General features: G+C 49.4%; 1 protein-coding gene across 7 annotated transcripts in view; it reads right to left on the reverse strand.

The window, feature by feature from the left end:
• ETV5 (ETS variant transcription factor 5) overlaps positions 1-22602 on the reverse strand; it is a 38237-nt gene extending 15635 nt beyond the window's left edge. Inside the window, exons 1-7 of one of the 7 annotated variants that reach the window (XM_038417258.2) lie at positions 21747-22602; positions 19340-19488; positions 19110-19197; positions 18943-18990; positions 18783-18833; positions 4652-4781; positions 3273-3560 (exon numbers count right to left, since the gene is read on the reverse strand). In XM_038417258.2, the coding sequence (XP_038273186.1) occupies positions 3273-3560; positions 4652-4781; positions 18783-18833; positions 18943-18990; positions 19110-19197; positions 19340-19384 (650 nt within the window). In that variant the 5' untranslated portion in view covers positions 19385-19488; positions 21747-22602. The remainder of the gene's footprint in view (positions 1-3272; positions 3561-4651; positions 4782-18782; positions 18834-18942; positions 18991-19109; positions 19198-19339; positions 19489-21746) is intronic. The other 6 variants (XM_038417259.2, XM_043491692.1, XM_038417260.2 and 3 more) reach the window with 6 other exon arrangements.
• Positions 22603-22843: the final 241 nt, after the last annotated feature.

Below are 22843 nucleotides of genomic sequence, written 5' to 3' on the forward strand. Positions count from 1 at the left end.
GCCCAGCCCCCACCCCACAAATCGCTGATCAACATCTCAGCACCTTGAAAGGCGATCTCTAATCAGTTCCTTTCCCAAGCACCAAGGCCCCTGGGACCTTTGTAACTGGATCCTTTGCAGCTGACAGGCCTGGATTACTCCACTTCCGATGGGTGCCCCTCTAACCTTTCAGCCTGAAACTCTAGCACTGTGGTGGTATGGCCTCTGCAGGAAGAGGCACTTCCGGACAGGCGTGAGCCAGTAGCCCAAGCATAGCTGTCAGGTCGTGTGGAGCTCACAGCCTTGGGGGCTGCAAGGCGACCTCAGATGCTAGTGCCATTCACTAGGGCTTTTTTGGCGAGGGTGCGGGGAAGCAAGGGGAGAAAGATGAGAGCAGAGATATCCAGGGAGGTGGGCTCAGCTTTTGAAGCCCAGTGTTGACTTGTGTTCCTATGGTTTCCACTTGTGCAGATTAGGGAAGCATTTCAAATCTCATCCTGCTTAAAATAAAGCATGGCCAACTTTGTGCACTGACCTTCATTTGACTATAACCCCCGCCCACCCGCCCTGCCTGCTCCTCTGTACGATCCCGCAGCTGAGACAGAAAACAAAGCACCTGTTTACAGAGGCAGAAATAGGGAAACCTGACAGACAGGCTAGCTCCATTTGTAGTGAACCAGCCCCTTCTCTTTCTACTCCCCCATTATTTCAGCAGATCCCATCTTTAAAGAATTCTCCACCATGCACGTCTGTGACACTTCGGAGGGAATAAATCAATGGTGCAGCTAACTCAGACTAAGGAATACAGATGAGGATACAGACTTCCTGCCCCCTGAATTAGGCAGAAGCCCATCTAGGCCTTTTAAAGCAATCTACCTACCTAGGTTCTGGCAGCACCAGCTTAAGGAAAAGGACATGAACAAACAGTGAACAAACTGCTGAAACTAGGTTGAACCCCGATGCTTTTTTTGCATGTCTTTGTCACTACTGCTGGTCTTGTGTGTGCAGATATAGTCCACTTAGCTCTTTCTGGGAAACCGGAGATGGGTGACTTTGATGGAATAAGATGGATACACAGCTTGGCAAGAATCAAGAAGAGAGACTGATAAAATTCGGCATCAGGCTGAAAGGTAGAACTAAGTGGGTTGTCACAGTGCTCTCCAGCAATGGACTGACTAGAGACAACGTGTGGCAGTGTCAGACACACAGCAATGGGAAGGTTTACAAGCACTTGGGAGGCTATGGTTAAAATACACAGAACAATCCCAACAAACTGCAGAAGTGCAATAGAAGCAACACAATAATCTGAGGTCAAGGAAGGGCGACTGTCAAGTGATTTCCAGATAGGAGGGAATGACTACATCGACAGATGAGCGAGCGAGTGGTACTGCAGAGGGGGGCTTTGCATAGTGGTCTGCGTTGCTGGAAAGTTGGGGTGAAGTGGAAAAAATATGTTGGGAATGTTGCCTTGTTTTGCAGAACCCACAAATATTCTTAGCATGTCACCCCCAAAACTCGGATCCGGTACTTGAACCAGGATGGAGGATGTTCAGACAGGAGTTTTGGAAAGGCCGTGTGAACAGGCAGCAGGGTGCTGGCTCCACTAGAGGATGTTCTCAAGAAGGAAGAAAGCAGCTGAGATTCTTGCAGGAAGTGATAAATGTTGCAACAAGTCCGTTTAAAAAAAAAAAACAAAAAACCCCAGGCTCTGGAGTTTTCATACGTGCATTAAACTTCGAACAGGAACAGAAACAGTACAATTCACCAAAAACAAACAAACAAACAAAAAAAACAACCAGAAGTCACCTACTTGGCTCTGTGAAGGGAGAAGTCACATGGCAAAAGCAGAAGGTAATTATTGGGCTTGACTCAGGCAGATTAACCCTCAGCTTGAGTCAGTACTATATTAGTGTACGGGCAGCACACTAAAAATGTTCTAAAGGAACTGGTGAATTCTGAGGAAAGCAAAACAATGCAAGGTTTGGAGAACAATTTTTCCTTGGTCGTAAGAGATTGGGATGAGATCAGCCTAGGGAAGAGATGGGCAGGGGGTCAAGATACCCAAAGTGAATCTGCAGATACGTGAAAGGCATGTTCTCAAGAGGAGAATCAATTAATACCATCAGTAAGTGAAGACAGAAGCAATGTGGGAATGGATAGCAGACAGAACCTATCACCTCTACAAAATCAGTTCAAATCCCACCCAGGGTCTTTGTGATCAAAAGAACTGGCTGCTCCATTTCCTAAGTCAAATTAGTTTAGCAGTCCTAGTCCAAGTGCTGTTTGACTAGCTTCTACAACAAAACCCACAACTGGCACTGAGCGGCACATTTACTGCAGTATAAGTCTAAAGAGCAATACAGGCAGACACACCAACCAAACAGCTCATCCTAGAGGAAGTCCATCACCCCTCCCCCCCCACAGGCCAGATAGAAGTTTGAGAGAAATTACAGGGGGTGGGGGAGAAGGCAGTCAGTGCCATCACGGCTAATGCTGTCTCTCTTCTGGGAAGAGCCCAGACAGTCTCCAAGGCTGCTGACCTGCATCTTTACAAAAGAAAAGAGCTGAGAGAAAAATCTGCAGAGATCCAAGTAATTGGTGTAAACTACAGCAAAGGAAGTTTCCAATATTAACATTGATCATTTAGGCAATGGAGCAAACTGCCAGAAGAACCCTCTAGCCATGGATCGAAGACAAACCCAAGACAGGATTCTCTAGTGTTTTGTGAAGGCAAAGGAAGGCTTTCCAGAAGCAAGCCATTGAATTGGAGTCAGAGGTAACCCTGTTTTCTCTCTGGGAGGACAAGGCAGCCCCCGGGCTCACTCTCTGTTAAGAGTGGGAAAAGGGGAGAAAGTTGCCTAATGTTCAACACTGAAATAGGCAATATACTTGACTAGTGTGTGATTACAAGCCAGCTGCCCCAGCTTACAATAACCCTGTGGTTCCAGGGCTGGAGAAGGAAAGTTAGCAATTATGCCGCAGGTATCGCAACGCATCATAGGAAACTATTTCCTCACCCCAACACATGGTGCGAGACCAAAAGATGACCCATCCCTGCCAATAGTAGGGGGGGAAGAGAGAGACAGTGTGAGGGCAAAAGGCTTCAGCAGTGTTACTGAGCCTGCTCAGCACAAGCCAAGCAACAAGAGAGTGGGGGTGGGGAGAGGCATGTGACCCCATGTGTTGCCTCTGGTCAAACGAGCAAAACCAATGAGGAAAGAACGTTCAGAACACAAGACACCAGGTTTCTTGCTGTGTGTGCGCCATGTGACAAAGCAAACCTGGCTCATTACCTGTGCTCCGCTGGATACTGGTTTTCAGGCATCATCTTTGGCATGTGCATGGGCTGATGAGGTGGCTGGGGCACAGCGAACGTTTGCTGCCTTGGCTCCTGGAGAGCGTGCGGGGCAGATGCTGGGGGAGCCCCCCGCAGTGGGCCTGCCGGGGCAACATGGACAGCGGCCTGCACTGATGCAGTGTGTGGAGGGTGAGGAAGCGAGGAACTCTGCTGGACAGGGGACACGGGGGTGGCAGGTGGGGTTAATGGCTTGAACCCAGCAGGGGGCTTCCTATCATAGGCACTGTGAACAGAAGATGGAGAGGACCACGATGTAGTGAGTACAGCATTCACGCAGCTTTCATCCCACTACTCAGAACAGCCCAGACTTGTTTGCATTTCCTGGTTGTCAGGCAGTGACAGCACTAACACAGCCCGATCTGCTAGCAGCCCCAAGGGAATCTTTGTACTTCACAAGAGTGACAGACAAGCTGCGTCACAGGGACCTGCTTTAACACTTGCCACACGTTTTCCTCAAAGATAATTTTAGCTTCCACTCATTAAAAGTAAGAGAATAACTTGTTGTATTCCACCCCCCGCCGTTTTCAGTGCATTTTGCAGGAGCTAGCTGTGACCCGGTTGATGGACCAACCTCTGCTAATCGATACTAGTAGTTAACACACAGCTGAGCATCACCTGGTGCTCACTAGCAGTTAGATAGCACTATGCGTTTCAGAGCTGTGTAGATTTCGTTTCCAGAGAAATGAGCATTCTGAAGAAGCCTGCACGCACAGCGCTGTCCAGGATTCCTGCAGACCCTTGGATCTCTAAACAACTGCCTTGGTGCACGTTAACATACGAGAGCCCTATAGAAACATCTCTTGGAATCCGATCCTGCCCATTTGCGTATTTAGGGTTGTTTTTCCAGCTTAAGTAAGCAATTGCAAATAGTGCTCATGGAAACACAAGGAAGTTTGATGCTCTCTGCAGCTTGGCACTGCCCTCACTTCCATGAGCTCAGGAATTTAATCAGCAAGAAGCTAGCTCTCAAAGCGAGTGCGCTTTCAAATCTCCCCTCCAACTAAGCCTAGAGGGGTTTTCATTAGCATCACAGAGGTGATAACTTTCAGAGTAGCAGCCTTGTTAGTCTGTATTCGCAAAAAGAAAAGGAGTACTTGTGGCACCTTAGAGAATGCATCCGATGAAGTGAGCTGTAGCTCACGAAAGCTTATGCTCAAATTTGTTAGTCTCTAAGGTGCCACAAGTACTCCTTTTCTTTTAGAGGTGATAACATCTGTCTCAGATGGATTCTCCAGCATCTGGTTTCCATGCCTCCCAGTCCTCGTGCCACCCCCACCATCTGTGGCCCTGGGGATGAATCCCAGTTCTACCTACCAATAGTTGTAGAGGCACTTGTCTCCATAGTTAGTACAGAGAGCCTGGTCGCGGCTACAAGACGACAGCTCGGAAGAAGGGCTGTGGAGTTCCCGCTTGATCTTTGTCGGAGGTGGGGCGTGAAGTACCACTAAAATCAGAAGAGGGAAAGAAGTGATTAACTTGCATCGCAGCTTCTCAGTCTCCATACTTGGGACTATTGCTGCAATCCGCTGGCATGGATTTCAGTGAGTGTGGAGCCATGCAGGAGAAGGAAATGGATGGATACTTCCAACGCTTAACTGCATGAACTAATTAGTGCGCAACACAATCCTTTTTAAGAGCAGAATCTCTCTAATTTTACTCCCCTTTATGCTTAAAATCTGAAATTTCAGCCAATGTTTTATGACAGTAACATATGATCACCACCGTTTGGGAGACGGGGCTTACATTCACACACCGCCTTTTATCACAGAAGATCCTTCTCAAGCGACCTGCTTACTGCACCACTGGAACTCAGCCTCCCCTGGACTATAGGGTAGCCAGCCAAGCAGAAACTATTCACAGCATATTGCCCAGTAGCAGAGGTAGGGAGTTTTGGTCAGGCATCAAGGCAGGCCCATACTTTAAAGGAGCAGACCTTGGTATCTTAGTGCTTTCAGATAGCAGGCAGGCCTCTTGGCTGTAATCTGTTCTATCAAGGACATAAAAATCCACACCCGCTTCCTATTGCTTAAGCACATCCTCGAAAGCCAGGAGCTTCCTGATGGAGCACAGTCTGGCACAGGAGGGCCAAGAATCAACGCTCTGTTTTTTTGCACAGAAAGTGACCCTCACCACCATCATTGCAGTCCAAACTCTACTTAGTAACTGCAAGCAGATCTGCCTTCCACTGCCTCGGAATACGGGTGGGCCAGGACCCCCAAGAGGGGACACACAAGCTAGCAGAGGAGGATGACCCTGTTCTCGGCAAGGAGGCAGCACAGCCGGGCCATTCAGAGCTGGACTCTTAGGGGCCAGCCCACAGACTCTCAGTCACCTGTGGAGGAGTATGTAGGAATATAGGCTGCATCCATCTCCTGCAAAGGGAAAATCATTCGTCAGAGTGATCTGGGACTTGTGCTGCTTTAGCTACAGATAGGGGCTTGGGAAGGAGAGCGGAGGGGACTTTAAAAGGATGCTGGCCCTTTAAGAGAAGCTTCAGGCCCAGCACAACCTGTTCCTGATTTCCACCAGAAAGTGGTTTGGATAGCAAGGGATTCTGGGAAAGGCAGGACCCCGTGAGGTAAGTAAGCTTCTTGCTCAGTCTGAAGAAGCCAGCTGCAAAGCAAGATCTGGTTGTGCATCATGAGTGGGGAGGAGGGGGTTACCTGCTGAGCAAGGGACCGGAGTACCTCAGTGCAGAAGCCGGAACCCCAATTCATACAGTTCACCCAGTGGAAGCGAGTGTGCAGTGGCACCACACTCCAAGGAGCAAGAGAGCAATGCAGAAGCAAGACAGGATCCCCCCCCCCCCCACCAGTCACGGCCAGAGGAGACTGACCTGGAACAGTGGGAGGGCAGTATTTATTCCCCATACAGGGTGGCATGCGTCATTAGTCGGGAGCCAGTCTCTCCCCCTGTCCTGGTATCACGGACCTCTAGGAGTGGGGGGGAGGGGTCACAGTTCTTTAATACAAGACCAGCAGAATTCCCGCAGCGCTGAGAAAGAACAGTGACAATCCTGCAAGTGGGTCTCTTCAGCAGCTCCCCACGACCACCAAGCCACAGGAAACTACTTCACTTTTCCCGCTCTGCAGGGAGCTAGAGTGCCACTGAAATGGTGGAACAAGAGCTCTGGCCTGACCCCACCAGCAGGACTATCTGCTCCAGTAAAGGGCCCTGACTGTCTTCACTGGACTGCCACCAGCCCTAGAGACAAACCAGGCTAGGGATCAGGCTGGAAAAATCCAACAGGTTCCCCTGAGGGTAGTGGGAGGACTGGATGAGGCTCTCTGGCCTGTATCATGCAGGAGCTCAGACTAGGTTATAAGAGTCCTTCTGGCCTTTGCAGCTATGAAAAGCTGGATGAGATTTTCCCTGTGTCTTTTAAAAGGAAGTGGGCCATTCACTGGGTGAAACGTCAGACAGTCAAACTTAGCCCCTGCACAGAAAATGCAGAGACTAAGGCCAGGTCTACACTAAACCTGCTATGTGTGAAAAATCCACACACCCCCAGCTACGTAGTTAGCCCATTAACCCTCCACCCCCATCGGTGCAGACAGTGCTAGGTTGACAGAAAAATTCTCTCTGGGACAGTGGTTTAACTATAGCCACTGTGGTTGTAGGGAGTGACTGCACTGAAGCACTAAAACTGTCACTGTTGCAATTTAAGTGTAGACAGCCACCTTCCACCATCGGCTGGTATCGGGCATAGGTCTGGGAAGAAGGGAAAAGATCAACACAAGGATTCCTGCCCAGCAAGTGTGCAGGGGAGGTGGTTGCTCAGCCTTTGGGGGAGTCTACTGACTGCATGAAGAGAACTGCCACACAGCTCCCAGCTAGGGTAGGGGGTAGAACATCACATGCTGCTCTTTGGAGTTGGTGAGTGACTGGATTGTGCTTGCCTGCCGCGCTGTCCTTTTCCAGTAGGGAAAGGAGTTAAACAGAGCAACCCCTCCCCCAGGCTCCATTTAACACAAATGATGGCGTTTGCTGACTCTTTCTATGAGGGAGAAGGCAGTGGAGGGGGGGGGGGGGGGGATCAGCAGCAGACATGATGGCAGCCCGCCAGAAGCTCAGATGTGCGATAACCACATCAGAATTAGTCTGGTGGTGCTTAGCATAATGCATGTTCCCATCTTGCAAAGCAAGGGCAGTTAGTGATCACTGGGGCAGGGGAGGAGCACAAAGAAAAAGGAAAGGCGGTGCAGAGCCTGCCCTCTGAGCATATGTCTACACTACACACTAAGCCTAAGCCCCCCTTCTGTCCACACACAAATCAGTCTGATGCGGATCAGCAAGCACTCAGGGCCCAGGTCCTAAGACCCTGCCGGGGGGTGGGGGTCAGAGCTCAAGTGCTCTTGGGACTCAGGGCCAAGCCCTGTCAGTTTGCAAGGTGGACGCATGTCAAGCCGCAGATCCGAGCGAGAAGGTCTGAGTAGTGCAGCATGGACGCCTTAGCACGGCTGAGACTCCCAGGTCCACCAGCAATAAACCCAGGCTTACAATGTAGCATGAATGCTCAACAACTGGCTTGGAAACACCTAGTACATACGCCCGGGTCCCACAGACCCAGGCTGTGTGCAGCGCAGACAGACCCTGAAAGGGCAAAACACGGGCCTGGTGACTGTGCCGAGGGGGATGGGCCGGAGAGCTCACTGTAGGAGTGCCTTTAAAGAGGGACTGTTGATATGATTGACAGTAAGCTTGTCACTTTACAATACACCTCAGAGGCTACATGAAACATCTGTTTAGTTATAAAGGACAATGCTCCCGAGGCACAGCAGGGAGCCAGCGCACAGACTAAGTGCAGTGCAGGTCCATAACTGCATGAACACAGCAGAAATCTGCTAACCTGTGAGTGAACAAGACCCTCTGAAAGACACGATGTTTGCATATTAGCAGAATAAAAACTACAAAACTAATGCCTCAGCGCACACCTGGGTTGTTTGTCCAAGCCAGCTGTTCAACAGCCAGGTAAATGTATTGTTACAGTTTGTCAGACATCATAATCCAAGCCCCATTCCTGGAGCACTCTGGACCGAGAAGTGGGGAGATGCCACCATTGTGGGTGGGATTCCCAATGCACAACAGCAGCTAAGGTTCACTTTACAGGGTCTCACCTGTATGTTTGGGGACAGTGTCAGGGCAGTCAAGAAATGACTATGAAGAGTTGCTTGCAGTAAAGTGACGGTGAAGTCATTTAGACAGATCTGCTCTATGAAGAGCAACTTCACTGAGAATCCCCCTCTGGCTGGCGCTAAACCACTAGGCATTACTGTCCAGATAGGACTAGAGTATTTGTTGCCGGTCCCTAATTTAGATTCAAAGCCCTCAAAGCCATAGGCACTGACTTCTACTGGTGCTGATGGGTGCTCGAACCCCTTTCCCCCAGCCCTGCCCTGACTCCAGCCCTGCCCCCCCACTCCCATTCTAACCCCTTCCCCAAAGTCCCCGCCCCAACTCCACCCCCTCCCTGTCCCTATTCCGAATCCTTCCCCAAATCCACACCCTGGCCCCACCTACTCCCCTGAGCACACCCTGTTCCCCCTCCTCCCCCGCTGTTTGATGGCAGCAAGCGCTGGGAGGTAGGCGGAGGAGCGGGGACGCGGTGCACTCAGGGGAGGAGGCAGAGGCGAGGTGGGGCGGGGAGCTTGGCTGCCGGTGGGTACAGAGCACCCGCTAATTTTTCCCTGTGGGTACTCCAGCCCTAGAGCACCCAAGCAGTTGGCACCTATCCTCAGAGCAACACAGAAAGATGCCATCCTACTCCTGAGAGAGAACAGGAAGACTCACCCCTGAACTCACCCCTTGACTCCTGAGGTCAAAAATATGGACAACACTTTTTAATAGGCAGCTTTGCCTGGAGTAAAACCCCCAAACAAATACCTCCTCCCAAGAGCCAGCTGGAGAGCCCAGCTTCTTGAGATTTTACAGCAAGGAAGCTTTTCCTCCATGAGTGAACGGTGCGTACACACATCCCCAAAAGCCTTCCACAGGGGAAGCACACAAGCAAACCCACCAGCAGATTGGCCTCTTCTGCGATCATGGACAAATACTTTGGAAGCCGTGAAGATAAAAAAAAGCAAGAAGGACCCACGTGTTTTACAAGGACTGACCTGCTCAAAACTTGGGGCAACTACAAGTTTTGATGCAGCACAGACATGGGTGGCTCCCATCTGATTCAATGAGGTCCCCTGGGTTTTGCTACATCATTACAATGACCGCTGAGCTCCTGGGAGAGGGAATTCCCCTGATCAGACATTGCCAGTGGAGCTCTGGTTTCTGGAGCACTCCCTGCCCTCTGGCAGCATACTAGTCAATCTGCTCTCCCTTCCGACACCACTGGACCGGACGCAGTGGTTTGCTACAGAGCACAATGCAGAAGGCAGAGTCCATGGCTGTAGAAATCCCAGGAATATAAAGCTTCAGATTATGGGTTATCAAAGCCTTTGGAGTCTTTTGGTTTTGGAACACGCTTCCACAAGGCTCAACAGAATGGCACCTTGGGGTTTCGCAGATGGGTGGCCCCATATATTTAACCTTTCTTGTTTGCTGAAATTGCAGCTATTTTAGCATTGATCAGGCTTAACAGGGCTGTGGCTCTGAAGATCCAGTGAGGCAGACCCAGCCATGTGTAGGTCCACCCTGCCGGTTGGGGAGCCAGCTGTCAAACAGGGTCAGGAACCACTCGCAGCTTGGTTTCAGATAGCTCAGCCGAGAAGTTAGTGCCCATTTGATAGCAGCCTTCAACTACCTGAAGGGGGGTTCCGAAGAGGATGGAGCTTCGCTGTTCTCAGTAGTGGCAGATGACAGAACAAGGAGCAATGATCTCAAGTTGCAGTTGGGGAGATCTAGGTTGGATATTAGGAAAAACTATTTCACTAGGAGGGTGGTGAAGCACTGGAATGGGTTACCTAGGGAGGTGGTGGAATCTCCATCCTTTGAGGTTTTTAAGGCCCAGCTTGACAAAGCCTTGGCTGGGATTGGTCCTACTTTGAGCAGGGGATTGGACTAGATGACCTCCTGAGGTCCTTTCCAACCCTAATTTTCTGTGATTCTATTATGTGAAATCTGGTTTATTCTCAGTAGTTATATCTTCTATTAGATATTTTAGAGACGTTGCCTCTATAGTAGGAGGCAGAAGAAACACTATCGGCAGGCTAGCATCTTCTCTGCGGGTCAAGACGCTCCTCATTCTGTTCCAGCTCTGGTAGCCAGAGAAGTGGCACAAAAAGTTGGGGCTAGTTCAGTTACTTTTACAGGATTTTTTCTCCCCACTGTACTTTGAAGCTGAAGTTTGTCAGCTGCTGTATATACTCTTTTTTTGGTTGGGGTATGGTCTGCTGGGCGGGGGGAGGGTTTCATCTAATTCAGTAACTCGGCTTTGATCTTCTTACTTCAAAAGCTAGTAGCCGGAATGCAGTATCCCCTTTCTCTTTACTGAAACCAGCTCCAAGTTAGACAGCTAGAATTGCAGTGCGATGCCAACGTGCACCTAAACAGTCTCCACCTTCTTCACAGAGCTATCGCCACTGGCCAAAAGAAAGCAACTTGCAAAAGTCCCACCTCTCTCTCCAGCCCTGTGGAAAGGGAGAAGGCAGAAGAGATCACCACAGCCGAGGCTTAATAGCCCTGTCCACACCCCTGCCAAAGCAGAGCTGTCCCTACACCCCAGCCAAAGCTGTCCCTGGCTGGCTTAGCACTGGGGCAGCTGGAAGATGCTGGGCTGGGCATTGAATTCTGGGATGTGGAATGGAGCAGTTTGGATGGTTGGGGAAGAGAGGCAGGACAAGGAGGGTTAAATGCATGAGAAATTAGGCAGCGTTCATTACTGTATGAAGCCAATAATTACAGCCTCACATTAATTACTGCTCCTTTGGGAGAGGGCCCTGTGGGTCAAAGAGCCTGGAGGCACACATAACTCAGTATTGGCAGTAACACTCACGACTGCTTATGCAAGCAGAGGCAGACAAATTCAAATGCCCACCCTGCTGGCCGTTTGAACTTGCAGATGAGTTTTCGGAAATACTAAAAGTGAAGTCAGTCAGATTAAGGTGGAATACAAAAATTCCATGCCCTTGAGTAGTTCAAAGGACAGTGTCCCTTTAAAACCTAAACCAGATCACTCCCAGTTCAGGCTGCCTCCGACATACTCACAAAGTCTGTTCACTATATATAATTTTTTAAACCAACTAATAAATGCTTAGCCTAATTAATTTCTAAAAGTTGCCACTCTAGGCAAGGGAGGATGTCAGAATTCTTTACCCAGTAGTGACTGGGCAATACAGCCAGGCTTTATCAGAAGTGAAGTATTAGCTCTACACAGTCTCAATACATTCCTACATTCCCCCATATACTCCGAGAGACCAGCCCTGAACTAAGTGCTCCCAGCCTTCCCAGCTAGTTAGCTGCTCCCCAAGTGCACCCAGGGCTAATGCTCCGAGCATGGAACCCCCCCCCCCCCATTGCTCAGCTGGTACTAAGGACCTCAGAGAAGTCCTGAGAGAGGCTTCATAGCTAAGTCACTCTGCAGTTCTCTGTCCTATAAGGAATGGAGAGGAGGCAGCTTGGCTCCAGGCTCAGCTAATTAAGTTGGTCATCACTAGATTTAAAATAAATAAATAAATAAATAAAAATTAAAAAAATTGCCCAAGATCAGAGGGTGCCGCAGAACCCTTTACGGTGTGTAGACCTTGCCTTCCATTGGCCGTTCCTTCTTCTTCAGGAGACATGCAGAGACTGGCACTCACAACTGTGCCATTCGCTGGGGCAGGGAAGAGTAACTACTTTCTTGATCAATCCTTGCTTTAGTGAAGGCAAAGGCATTCAGCAATGCATGGTAGATTTACTGGGGCCCCTCTCTCTCATTAAGTGGCAGCCCTTCAGCATGTCTAGTGTTAATTCCCATCCTTGGGGAGAAAGACTATCATACCCAGTAAGCCTGGCCTTGCTGAGCAGCAGGGAAAGCAAAAGGAAACTTATTTTGGAGGTGCTCCAGCTGTCAATCACAGGCATGTTTCTCTCCAACAGCCTCTGTGTTGTTTGAGTGGGTTGTTTTTCCGCCAGCAGCACAATGGGGCCTGGTTATTCATTGAAAAAGTCTGCAAGCGGGCACCGCCCTCCATTCACAACCAATTTGGAACGCTCCATTCATTCAGAGACCAAAAAACAATCTCTCCCGCTCAGCACTACAATTCAAGAAAAGGGAAACGACACTTAAGATCATAACAGAGACCAGCTGTCCACACAGAGAAGCCTGCGCTGTGTACAACGTTTACATAAGGAATTCAAACATAGCAGGAATGGCCTGCATTGCACTGGGGAACTTGGCTTCTCGCAGCATTCGCTCCAAACCAGCATGATTGCGCAACTTAGCTTGTGGCGAGGGCCGGAAACGCCTTTCGGCCAAAGGAGGAGGCAAGAAGTTAAACTTGGGCTCCTTTGTTCAAAAAGAACTGCTGGGTGCCAATGTCTGGGCGAGATTTCCCCGGCTGACTTGGGCAGTGGACCACTCTTGGAACCCCCCCCCCCCCATTTCCCCTATTCACTGGGAGGAAAGAAGATCTGCCCAGCCACACCTCAGCAGCCCTGCTTTGCTTCGGGGAGCTGCAGTCAACTTAGAGAACTGCTGATCTTCACAAGGGACTCAGCATGCTCATGGCCAGCAGAGCTTAGATGCATTTCTGGGGTTCCAGGGAATGGGGAGAGGAGCATGAACTGCAGAGGTCCCTCCATGTATCAGAGGTGGAAAAAATAATCTTCAGCAGCTGCTTTTGGGGGATTGAAGCACATGGCAGGGGAGCGCTTGTTCTGACTGCCTCTCCTGGGCTGCATTAGAGCTGGACCCATGACACCCCCATGGCTAGCCTTGGAATGAGGCGTATTTCTGCCATAGCGCCGGCCAGTTCATTTCAAACCAGCTTGTGCTTCACTCCCCCTACGCAGCAGCAGGCTGGGCCCCAGTAAGAGAACTATCAGTGAGCTAATAACAAAAGTGATCACAGTCCGTTATCAGCACCAGCACCGCTTCCCTGATGCGGAGCGGGCACACGCACGCGAACAGGCTTTCAACCTCTCAATTCTACTCCTCTCCACTATAATTAGAAGCTGAAAAAGCCAGTGACAAGTCAACTACAGAGAAGGTTAGAGAACGCATGTCCCCATAACGTTATGGGGATGCAGCCACGAATGTCATACTGGCAGGATGGAACCCACAAGAGCTGTTCCATGTTTGAACTGGCCAGGTAAGCGATCTGCCACTTCCAAATTCTGCTCTTTCCTGGGGGCAGCACCAACACATTAGCCTAGGACGGACCCTCTGCCCCACCACCAGTGAAGGGAACCTACTTGTCTGCCCAGCCTGGCTTTCACTACAGCATTTTATTACATTTCACACCGTCAGCCTGACAGTGCTTTTTATGAGTCAGACTAGAAAATACCACTTTACCCCATTTGATCCATCAAACTCACGTTCCCTGCCTGTATACTCGATGCTAGAGAGACTTAGTTTCATCATCTTTCCACAAGGCTAAGTTTAGGTTATTTTTTAAAAAAAAAAAAAAAAGAAAAAAGAAAAATAGATTCTGGCATCTGACCCCATCGCCCCTTACTTAGCTCACCACAGTGAGCTAGTATCCTTGAGCAGATAAGAATTTGATTTGTGGTTGGAAAGAAAAAAAAGCAGATGTTTGCCAACTATGTCCTGCAATGGTCTCTGCAGGAGGTCCAACTAGATCAAAAGGTTCTCAACCTTTTCTGCATGGGGAGAAAACGTTTGGGCCACATAAAGAAAGGATGAGTGGCAGCAACACCCCAGGGCTACTCACAATCCCCAAGTTATGAACCCCTGGGGCTAGATATTAGGGACCTCTTCTGGCCTTAAAATAAAGCCTATAAAAGATTCAGGGCAAGAATCCCAACCCAATGCCTAGAGCTGATCCCAACTTGTCTCTTTGAGGAATCCAGAGGGGTGCGGGGGAGGAGAGTGAACAACCTTTTCAAGCTCTAATTGAAGCCTTCATGTCAACCTAGGGCTTTTATTTTCTCCACTTTACTGACTCTCCAGAGGGGGGAGAAAGAAGGAACAGGCATTCTCCCGTGCAAACAGGACAGCCCAGGAGTCATTCACAAGTAAGTTCAAGGACACCTTCGGATTCAAATCTTTCTACTCTCCTCCGTAGCAGTAACATATGCCTAACCCCTTTCAACCCAGGTACTGACTTTGAAGGGATGCTGTTGACTCCAGTATCTGCCCAGATCTAGGTTCTGTAGGTTCATTTTTGCAACCAATATATTAAAAGCAGTGACCACCATATAATAGGACTGGTGGACTCCACCGATTTCAGCTGTCCAGGCTGAGAGAAACACAAGTAAACAGCACAAGACTTGGGCATTTGTGGAGTGTCCAGCACCATGAGGCTCGCTTGTTTTATTTGCACATTTCCCCCGTTCTGTGCCTGTTCGGCCTTTATTTAATCCTCAGGGTGCCGCCATTCAGGGCATGCCTATGGCGGTCATACAGCACAGATGCAACACAACACCAGCCTCCTGGCTTTCTTGGTTTTAACCACAAAACCATCTCTCCTCTGAAACGAAAGCCATCTGACTTTATTTGCTTTAATGACTTAAGGTGTTACTGGGGCCCCGAGGGAGAAGCTTGCTTACAACAAACTCTGATGCTTAAAAGAACACCATAAACGTGACAGCCTGTTAGATAGCCTGGCGCTGATCCTGCGGCAGCAGATCCCTGTGGAGCATCAATGAAGGTAGCAATCGACACAGGGAACAGCCATTGGAGAGTTCACAGCGGGAATAGGACCTTAAAATACTTGCCTGCCTCAGACTAGCCACCTGTCGAATGGGTCTGAGTGGCCAGAGGTCACAGAGGAGTCCCATCTCTCTAGCCTTTGTTCCAACCACGCACTGGAACCCCTGGCTCTGTGCACATCTCCCCCCAGCAACTTCTGGGAGATGAATGTTACAGCTACAACTGGGAAAGGGTCTCAGTGAAAAGACTTCAGGAATTCAGCCTTTGATGCTTGAGACTGAGGGGAACTTTAGGTCCATAACTCCCTTATCCCGTGGGGAGCAGGGGGATCATTCCTCCTCTACGTTATAAGAGGATACAACTAGGTTTGGCAGAATTCCATTTTTGATTATTTATTTCAGAGAATATCAATGTTCATTTTTAAGCATTTTTTCCAATATTTTGCTTTAAATTTTCAAAGTTGAGCAAAATGAAAGGCTTTAAGCATTTTTTTTTTAATATTTGCAGCTGCAGGAAGTTATTGTGGGGGTTGGACTAATTATTTAATGACAGTAGACAGATTCAAAAAGTTTCATAATTGTTAAAATGCAAACTGTTCACGTCACATGTCAAAATATACAAAGTTGATACCCTGGAAGAACTCTACTGTTCTCAAGTAGCATTTTTCTTACTTTGCCGCTTGGTAAATTTTGATCATCATCATCAGTGGACATATTTGTCCACTTGTGTGTTTGGTGGAAAAAAAAAAAAAATCAAGGTGTACCAACATTTGCCATTTAAAAAAACAAAATCCTTCCAAGCCTAGATACAACACATGATACAGTGACCCTTTCACCAAGAAGATTATAAAACTCCAGTTTGCTCTTAAGCTTGACCTTATAGAAAATCTTCAGAGGAACAGGTTTGATGAGATGATCTCGGTTACTGTGAAATTAACAGCAAAAACTGGTAGTTGCTTCTCTTCCCAAAGCCTTCTCTGCGTTGTCAAACTTTTGGCGAGGTGCGATTGATGAGACTAACTTTATCCAGCCCCGAGAATGCCAAACAGAACGTTTGCCACAGAACTATGTACAGGGAGGGTCACCATGGGCACACTTTGTCCTCCAGAGAGGCATTTGTGGGGCCGGAAAAGACACCCAGCATTCTTGTGATGCGGTTTGTCAGCTCCACTGACAGTGGTTCGAGAGAGCATTATGTCATGTTATTGCATAACAGCAGGATGAAGCAAAACTGACTACACACAAAGCACAGTCAAATCCCCTAAGGACAGCAAAAAACCTCAAAATTAAGGCCTCCCACCCAATCTCAACAATAGCAAATAAGGACAAATGTGTCATTTGTGTTGACAGTGTCCCTTTAAATAGTGCAGCAGCTGGGTTCAATGCCAAGACCGTGTGTGCAATAGGAAACATGGACTTCGGTGTTCTTGCAGCAGTCTGCATCCACAGGCATTACTAGGCACTGAAATCCAAGTGCTCTTTATGCTCCCCTTAGTACTTCTGGGCCATTCAACTTATAAAAGGAAAGCTACTGGAGTCAAGACTGCCATCCTGCCCAGAGGACACTGCACACTGGTGCAGTCCAGGCCCCACCATGAGTTTTTACAATATGTAATATTTGTAGCCCTCTTTACAGGCCGGTGAGGGTGTGTGTATATATTTAACAAAAAAAACAAAAAACAAAAAAACAAAAACAACACAAACACAAGCTACCGAGGTTTTAGCCCCAAAACAGCCTTTTGTCACCAGTGCAAGTCTGTTCGGATTCCCAGCCAGCACCCTTAGGGGAGAGTTCAGTTTTCTCCCTCCCGTCTAGCAGGTGGGAGGGGAGGGGGGGAGAAGAAAGCCAACAAGCCAGCACTGGCTGCTACCAGCCTTGCCGACAGTGTGATAGCACACCCCCAACTCACTGCTTCCTCTGCACATTTTGTCCCCCCCTCCCGCCATTTTCTCCTCCCCATCAGGCCACAGAAAGCCTGGCAGAACCGTAACGCGGGTTCAGGTCCTGCCGGTTGCCCAGAGTGCTGCTTGCAGGACTCTTCTTAAGGAGGTGGGAGGCAATTACATAGTTTCTCCAAACCTCTCACTTCAATTCAAGTTTAGGCACCAACAAAGCAAGCTGCTCTGAGCAGGCAGGCACGGGGAGACAGACTGTGGAGAGCACATAGTGTAGCCCCCTGCTTTCCACCACTTCTTCCTCTTCTACCCTTTGCATCAGGTGCTCTAGGTTTCAAGGGCAGGAGGATGAACTGCCTTAGCCTAAGAAAAATTATACAAATCCTTTTAGTGCTGCTACACCATAAAGCCAAGATGTCGATTTGGAGTTACCTGGACAGCCACATTTCAACACAAACTCCTCTTTATGCCACTTGTTTCAGTTATCTTCTGCAGAGGCAGGACACATTTTAATCACCCAAGCCACAGACAAGCCTCTTCAACCCGAAAGCTTAGGTCTCTTGGCTCACTCCGAAAACCCCAGCAACCAGGGGTGGTCATCTTGGCTCTCTAAACTCTTCAGGTTACACAGAAATAAGGCTGCCGAGAGGCACTTGAAACAACCTCTGCCAAAAGAGTCACCCTCCCACACACGCTGCAGTTTATACTGCTCCGGGCAAGAACTGGAAGGGCTGGGCTAGAATGTCAACACAGACCTGTGTTTCTGACTCCAGGCCTGCCTTTTATCTCCAGGCAGAGAGAGAAAGTAAAAAATGTTGGTTGTCTGGAGCAGTTTCATGGCAAACATCCCACTCGCTTAGAAGCAATCAAAGAGCAATAATTAACATGCATTTACTGTAGCATTAGATACTCTGCTGCATGCTGTGACAAAGTTTCAGCAAAGAATCTGTTCCACTGCAGGCTAAATTTGATTTCCTCTACGTTCTGTAGCAGTATGACTTAGTACAAAGGCCTATTAATAAAGGCCAAGATGGTATTTATGTTTGTAGTTAACAATCCAAGAACATCCTGCTTTTATTTAGCCTCTAATGCCAGTATGGTCAGTCCAAAATACACACAGGGAGAACACAGACACAAGAAGCTTGCTGCATATAAGGGGGGAAAATAGGAGCTCTAACTGGCTCAGGTGTTTTCCATCATCACTGTGACTAAGGAACAATTCTCTTTCTGATGCAATTCACAAGGGACTGCATTTTCATCAATCTTCTCTTAAACATGCCTGCTTGCCAGTGACTAATGCTCCCTGATGCTGCTCAGCACAGCTCGAGTTTCACCAGTCAGCTTCGCCCTTGACAGCCTCACAACTAGAAAAGCTCCAAGGCCATCACAGAGAGATGTTAGCTACCCAAGTAGCACCGCACCTGTGTTCCGATCAAATTGATTTTAAAAGCTATTGTATTATGGACAATCAATCAGCGGGTGTTCGAAAGATCCCAAGATCTCAGTTCCCAGGGAGTCCCACAGATGCTAAACTATCTTTACAGAGCTATTTAATCAAGACAGAATACTTGGAAATATAGCCTAACCTCATCTTGAGGAACCAAAACCATGCAAGTCTTCTTAACCCTAGTGAGTTACATGAGTTAGTGCAGAAAACAGCTATATTTACACTGTTGGTAATAAGGGAACAACTCAAAGCAGCATCGAATATTGCATAACATTTATCACATCAGAGAATCAAACAATTTCACAGCAAAACATACAAGCAGCTACGGGAGTTACTTACAGTTATCAGACGGAAAATCCGGGACAAACTGTTCATCATCAGGAACTTGGGCTGGAAAAAAAAGGGGGGTGGGGGAAAGGGTTGTAAAATAGTTTAGTCGCTCCAAATACACATGCATTAGAAAATGTGATATAGAAAAAGGGCAGAGATGAAGACTTGCCTTCAGCTAACCAAGCCTCCTGAAGCTGGCTGAGATCTTGGAATAGTTCTGGAAAAGAAGAAAAGAATGGTGTAAGACAATTACAAAAAGGTTCAACTTTTATGGAGAAAAGAGGTAGTAGTGACAACTTAAACTGAATCTTAATGAAGAGGGAGAAACTTAACTACCTTCAGAATCATGCGCCAGATCAGTGTCCAAAAACTTCCTTTTTCTGTCAGTCACTGGCCGGCCTCGACATTCCTCTATGCAAGACTGCTGAAAGAGAGACCACATATCGCCATGAAGGACACAGCAAGCTTACCAGAGACAGCACACTCTAGACAAAGGAAGAGAAATCTTAAGGTAAGAGAGATGAAGAACAAAAAGTGCTTGGGAGACAGAGACAAACAAGACTTACCCCTGGGACCATGAAAGGGACTTGCTGATCATAAAAGCCATCCATTGTGCTTCCAATATCTTTAGTATCCCCCTAAATGTTTTCAGCATTGAAGCCAATTCCAGAGAAAGAGGGTTTTCTTCAAAGTTCCTACTATGGCAGATTGAACACTAAGGAACAACAACAAAAAAAAAAGACGCAAAGCATTAAGATCTGCCTTTAAGCCTGAACAGACTTCCCCTTCTCAAACGGTATGGAAAGAACACTGCCTGCAAGCTTTAAGGATTAACTGCTGGGCTCAATTAACACACACCAAACACACTATGTTTAAAGACTAATCCATTTACTCTCTGATATTTTCTCCCCTTGCCAATTAACTTGCTATGATTGATCATCTTCAGTCACAAGTTTCTCCTCTATAACTTAACTTCTTGCTTGAACAGAGAGGTCATAACCTTTAGTTTGTGATGTCACAGAGTTACTATGGAAACTGCTGTGACATCACTAATGATTGATTACAACCATTTAAAAGTGAGCATATGGGCAAAGGCGTGGATTACAAGGGAGAGATCAAATTGCCCAGAGTACAAATATTTTCTCTCTACATGGCTAAAAGACAGCTATAAATAGCAACAAGTCCATGAAAAGTAAGTCCCAGTTTACTTAACAAATACGAAAGAGCTAATCTATCAAAAGACAACAGAAAACAAAGTTTAATTCTTCTGGGTACTGTCAGAGAAAGACGGAGAATACTTCTCTAGGAGCCATTTTAAAATAATGAAAATCATTGTTTAAGAAAAGCATTTCGCTTCCCAAGCCCCTCATATGTTTGAGAAGTTAAACACCCGGTAACAAAAAGAAAACGTTTCCAATATGTTTAGTTGACACTGAAGTCTACATGAAGTGGAAAATCACTACTCCCTCATGCTGTTGATGCAACTCTTCCCATTCCAGAAGCCAGACTGCTGTAAATTAATCAAAGAGCAACTTTCACTGCATTGCTTTTTAAAACATTGAGTAGTTTTGGTGTGAAATGGAGTGCAGGATTTTGTGCTGCTACTTTTGTGGTAGATTTTTTAAAAAGCATCCAAGGGCATATATGCCTTCCACTTCCCTGCTCCATAAACAGAAATGAGGAATTTAGTATTTAAATATTTAGCATGAAGAGGAAAAATGCACGCCACAAGTTTCATAACACCTAGAAGGGGAGGGACCTTTCCAGCTTCCCTATCCAAGCAGTATTGTGCGTTACAGACTAAAGCCTGCTCTTAAAATGTCAGAGTCCTGCTCCAACACTCAGCAGTGCATGAAAGAATGCAAAGGAGATGCCTCGAGTCCAGAAATCCTTCCCAAGTAGTGGTTGGGTCCAGTTTTTCAATAACTGCAGCATTTTTAGAGGGCTCTAGTCCTCGTGTATTTAACTGGGCCTGTAGTTAAGCCACTTCCTCGCCTGTTCCTTTCCCTGTGCCCCCAGGAAAGCTTTAACACAGACAAACAATAAAGTTAGCATCCCCTCCCCCACAACACAAATCTGGCTTTAGCTTTATGAATGGAAGAGGGAGCAGCAGCAGGTAGAGTGTAACTGGATCCCCAGCGCAGGGCCCCATTCACAAAACAAGGCACACACTTCCCAGCTTTCCCCATTCATGAAACTCCTTCAGAGGCGCCCCCCGCCCTCACAGCCCTGGGAGAGACACTCAGCCCCCACCCCCGCGGTTTTAGGGGAAACTCAATGCTTCATTCACAAATCGCCCATATTCGCAAGGGGACGGGGCATACGAAGCTGCCCTCCGAGCAGCCGCGGACAAGCTTAGCCACTCAGTCCGGCAGCCACCAGCTAGAGCAGGCTGCTGTGCGCCCCTACACTCCAGCCCCAGCCACCTGCTCCCGCACCCCACATCCTGTGCACCTCAAAGCCTGCCCACCCCCTACACCCCATGATCCTCACCTCCACCACCTGCACGACGGCACTAACCCCGCCTGCGCACCCTCCTGTACCCCAAACATGCATATCCCTGGCACCCCCAAACGCATGTCTCGGTACCCGCAGCTCCAACCGCCTGCACCCCCACGCCGCGCGCGTCCCCGCCTGCACTTCCCACCCCCTGATCTCCCAAACCCCTGGCGCCCCTCGCCTGCATGGGCACCCCATTCCCGCGCCCCCCTCTGATCCCCCCAATTCCCGCCTGCACTCCCCTAAGCCCCGCGCGCCCCTCGCCTGCACCCCCAATCCCCTCTCGCTCCTCCAAGCCCTGTGCGTCCCCTCCCGCACCCCTATTTCCGTGCGCCCCTCCCCGCCTGCACCCCCATACCCGCGCGCCCTCCACCTCTTGCGCCAGCGCCAGCGCCAGCGCCAGCCCCGTGCGCCCCACGGCCGCGCAGCCCCCTCCCCCAGGAACGCTGCGGCCTCCCCCCGCCCCGCGCTCACCGTGTCCCGTAGCCCCTCGCCGCCGCCGCCGCCGCGGAGTCGCTTGGAGCCGGAGTCTTTGGGCTGCCAGAGCCCAAGCGGCCCCCCAGCCCGCCCCTCTGTCCCCATTGGCCCACAGCCCCTCCAGGAGTCGTCAATCACTGCTTGTTTACCCTTTCCACCGCCCAATGATGCGTGTCGCTACGGCGCCTCATATTCTGATTGGTCTCAGTGGCACGTTCTGTGCCCGCCTCCTCCCTGCACTAATGTACATAATTTATTCTCTGGGGAGTGCCAGCCAATCGGCGAAGCCTAATTTGCATAACGATTGAAAGGACGTTTTTCATTCATAAAAAAAGCGCCCTAAGGGGGAGGCCGAGCGAAGGAAGGATTTAAAGAGACAGCGCCTCGCCGAGCGGCCAGGCTCCCACCGCGAGCGCGGCACCCCGTGCCCAGGCAGTCTCGGGTTTACAATGGCGCCATAGAGCCAGGCCTATGCTCAGAAGGGGCCCCAGCCTGCTCCACTTGCTCTGCACCCCGAGACCCCGCTGGCTCCCCCCACCCCTTGCTCCTCTCGGCCTGCCCGCCGGCCGGCCAAGGGCTCCTCTCCGCCCCGCCCTCCGGCTTCTCTCTGCCCCCTGGCCGGACCCCAGTGCACCTCCGGCCCCGGGCAGTCTCTGCTTCCCACCACCTGTGGGGCCTGCCTGTCTCCCCGGAGCTGAGCCGCCTGGGACTGGTGCAGAAGCCTGGCCAGACTCAGCCAGGTGGGGAGGGATGTTGGGGTGGGCTTGGCTGGGCCCCTCCAGGGAAGTGGGTCCTGAGGGAGCCTGGCTGGGGCAGGCCCTGGCCACTCCTGGGGGGACGGAGCGATTCCTGGCCCCTGGTTCAGCCCTGGCTGCGCTGCCGGCTCAGCCCAGCAGACACAGTCACCTCCCAGCAGGGCCGGTGAGTGCGGCCGGGAGGCAGGGCTTGGGGGAGGGAGGATCGGGGGGGGGGGTGGTGCTGGGCTGTGAGGGGGCGGCTAGATCTGTGTATTGGGGCAATAGGGAGTGGGGGTGCTGGGCATTTGTGGCGGGGTCGGAGGGGGACGCTGGGCGTAGTGGGTCCCGGGGGCCTCT

Source organism: Dermochelys coriacea, chromosome 9 (assembly GCF_009764565.3).
Source record: "Dermochelys coriacea isolate rDerCor1 chromosome 9, rDerCor1.pri.v4, whole genome shotgun sequence".
NCBI classification, from domain to species: Eukaryota; Metazoa; Chordata; order Testudines; family Dermochelyidae; genus Dermochelys; species Dermochelys coriacea.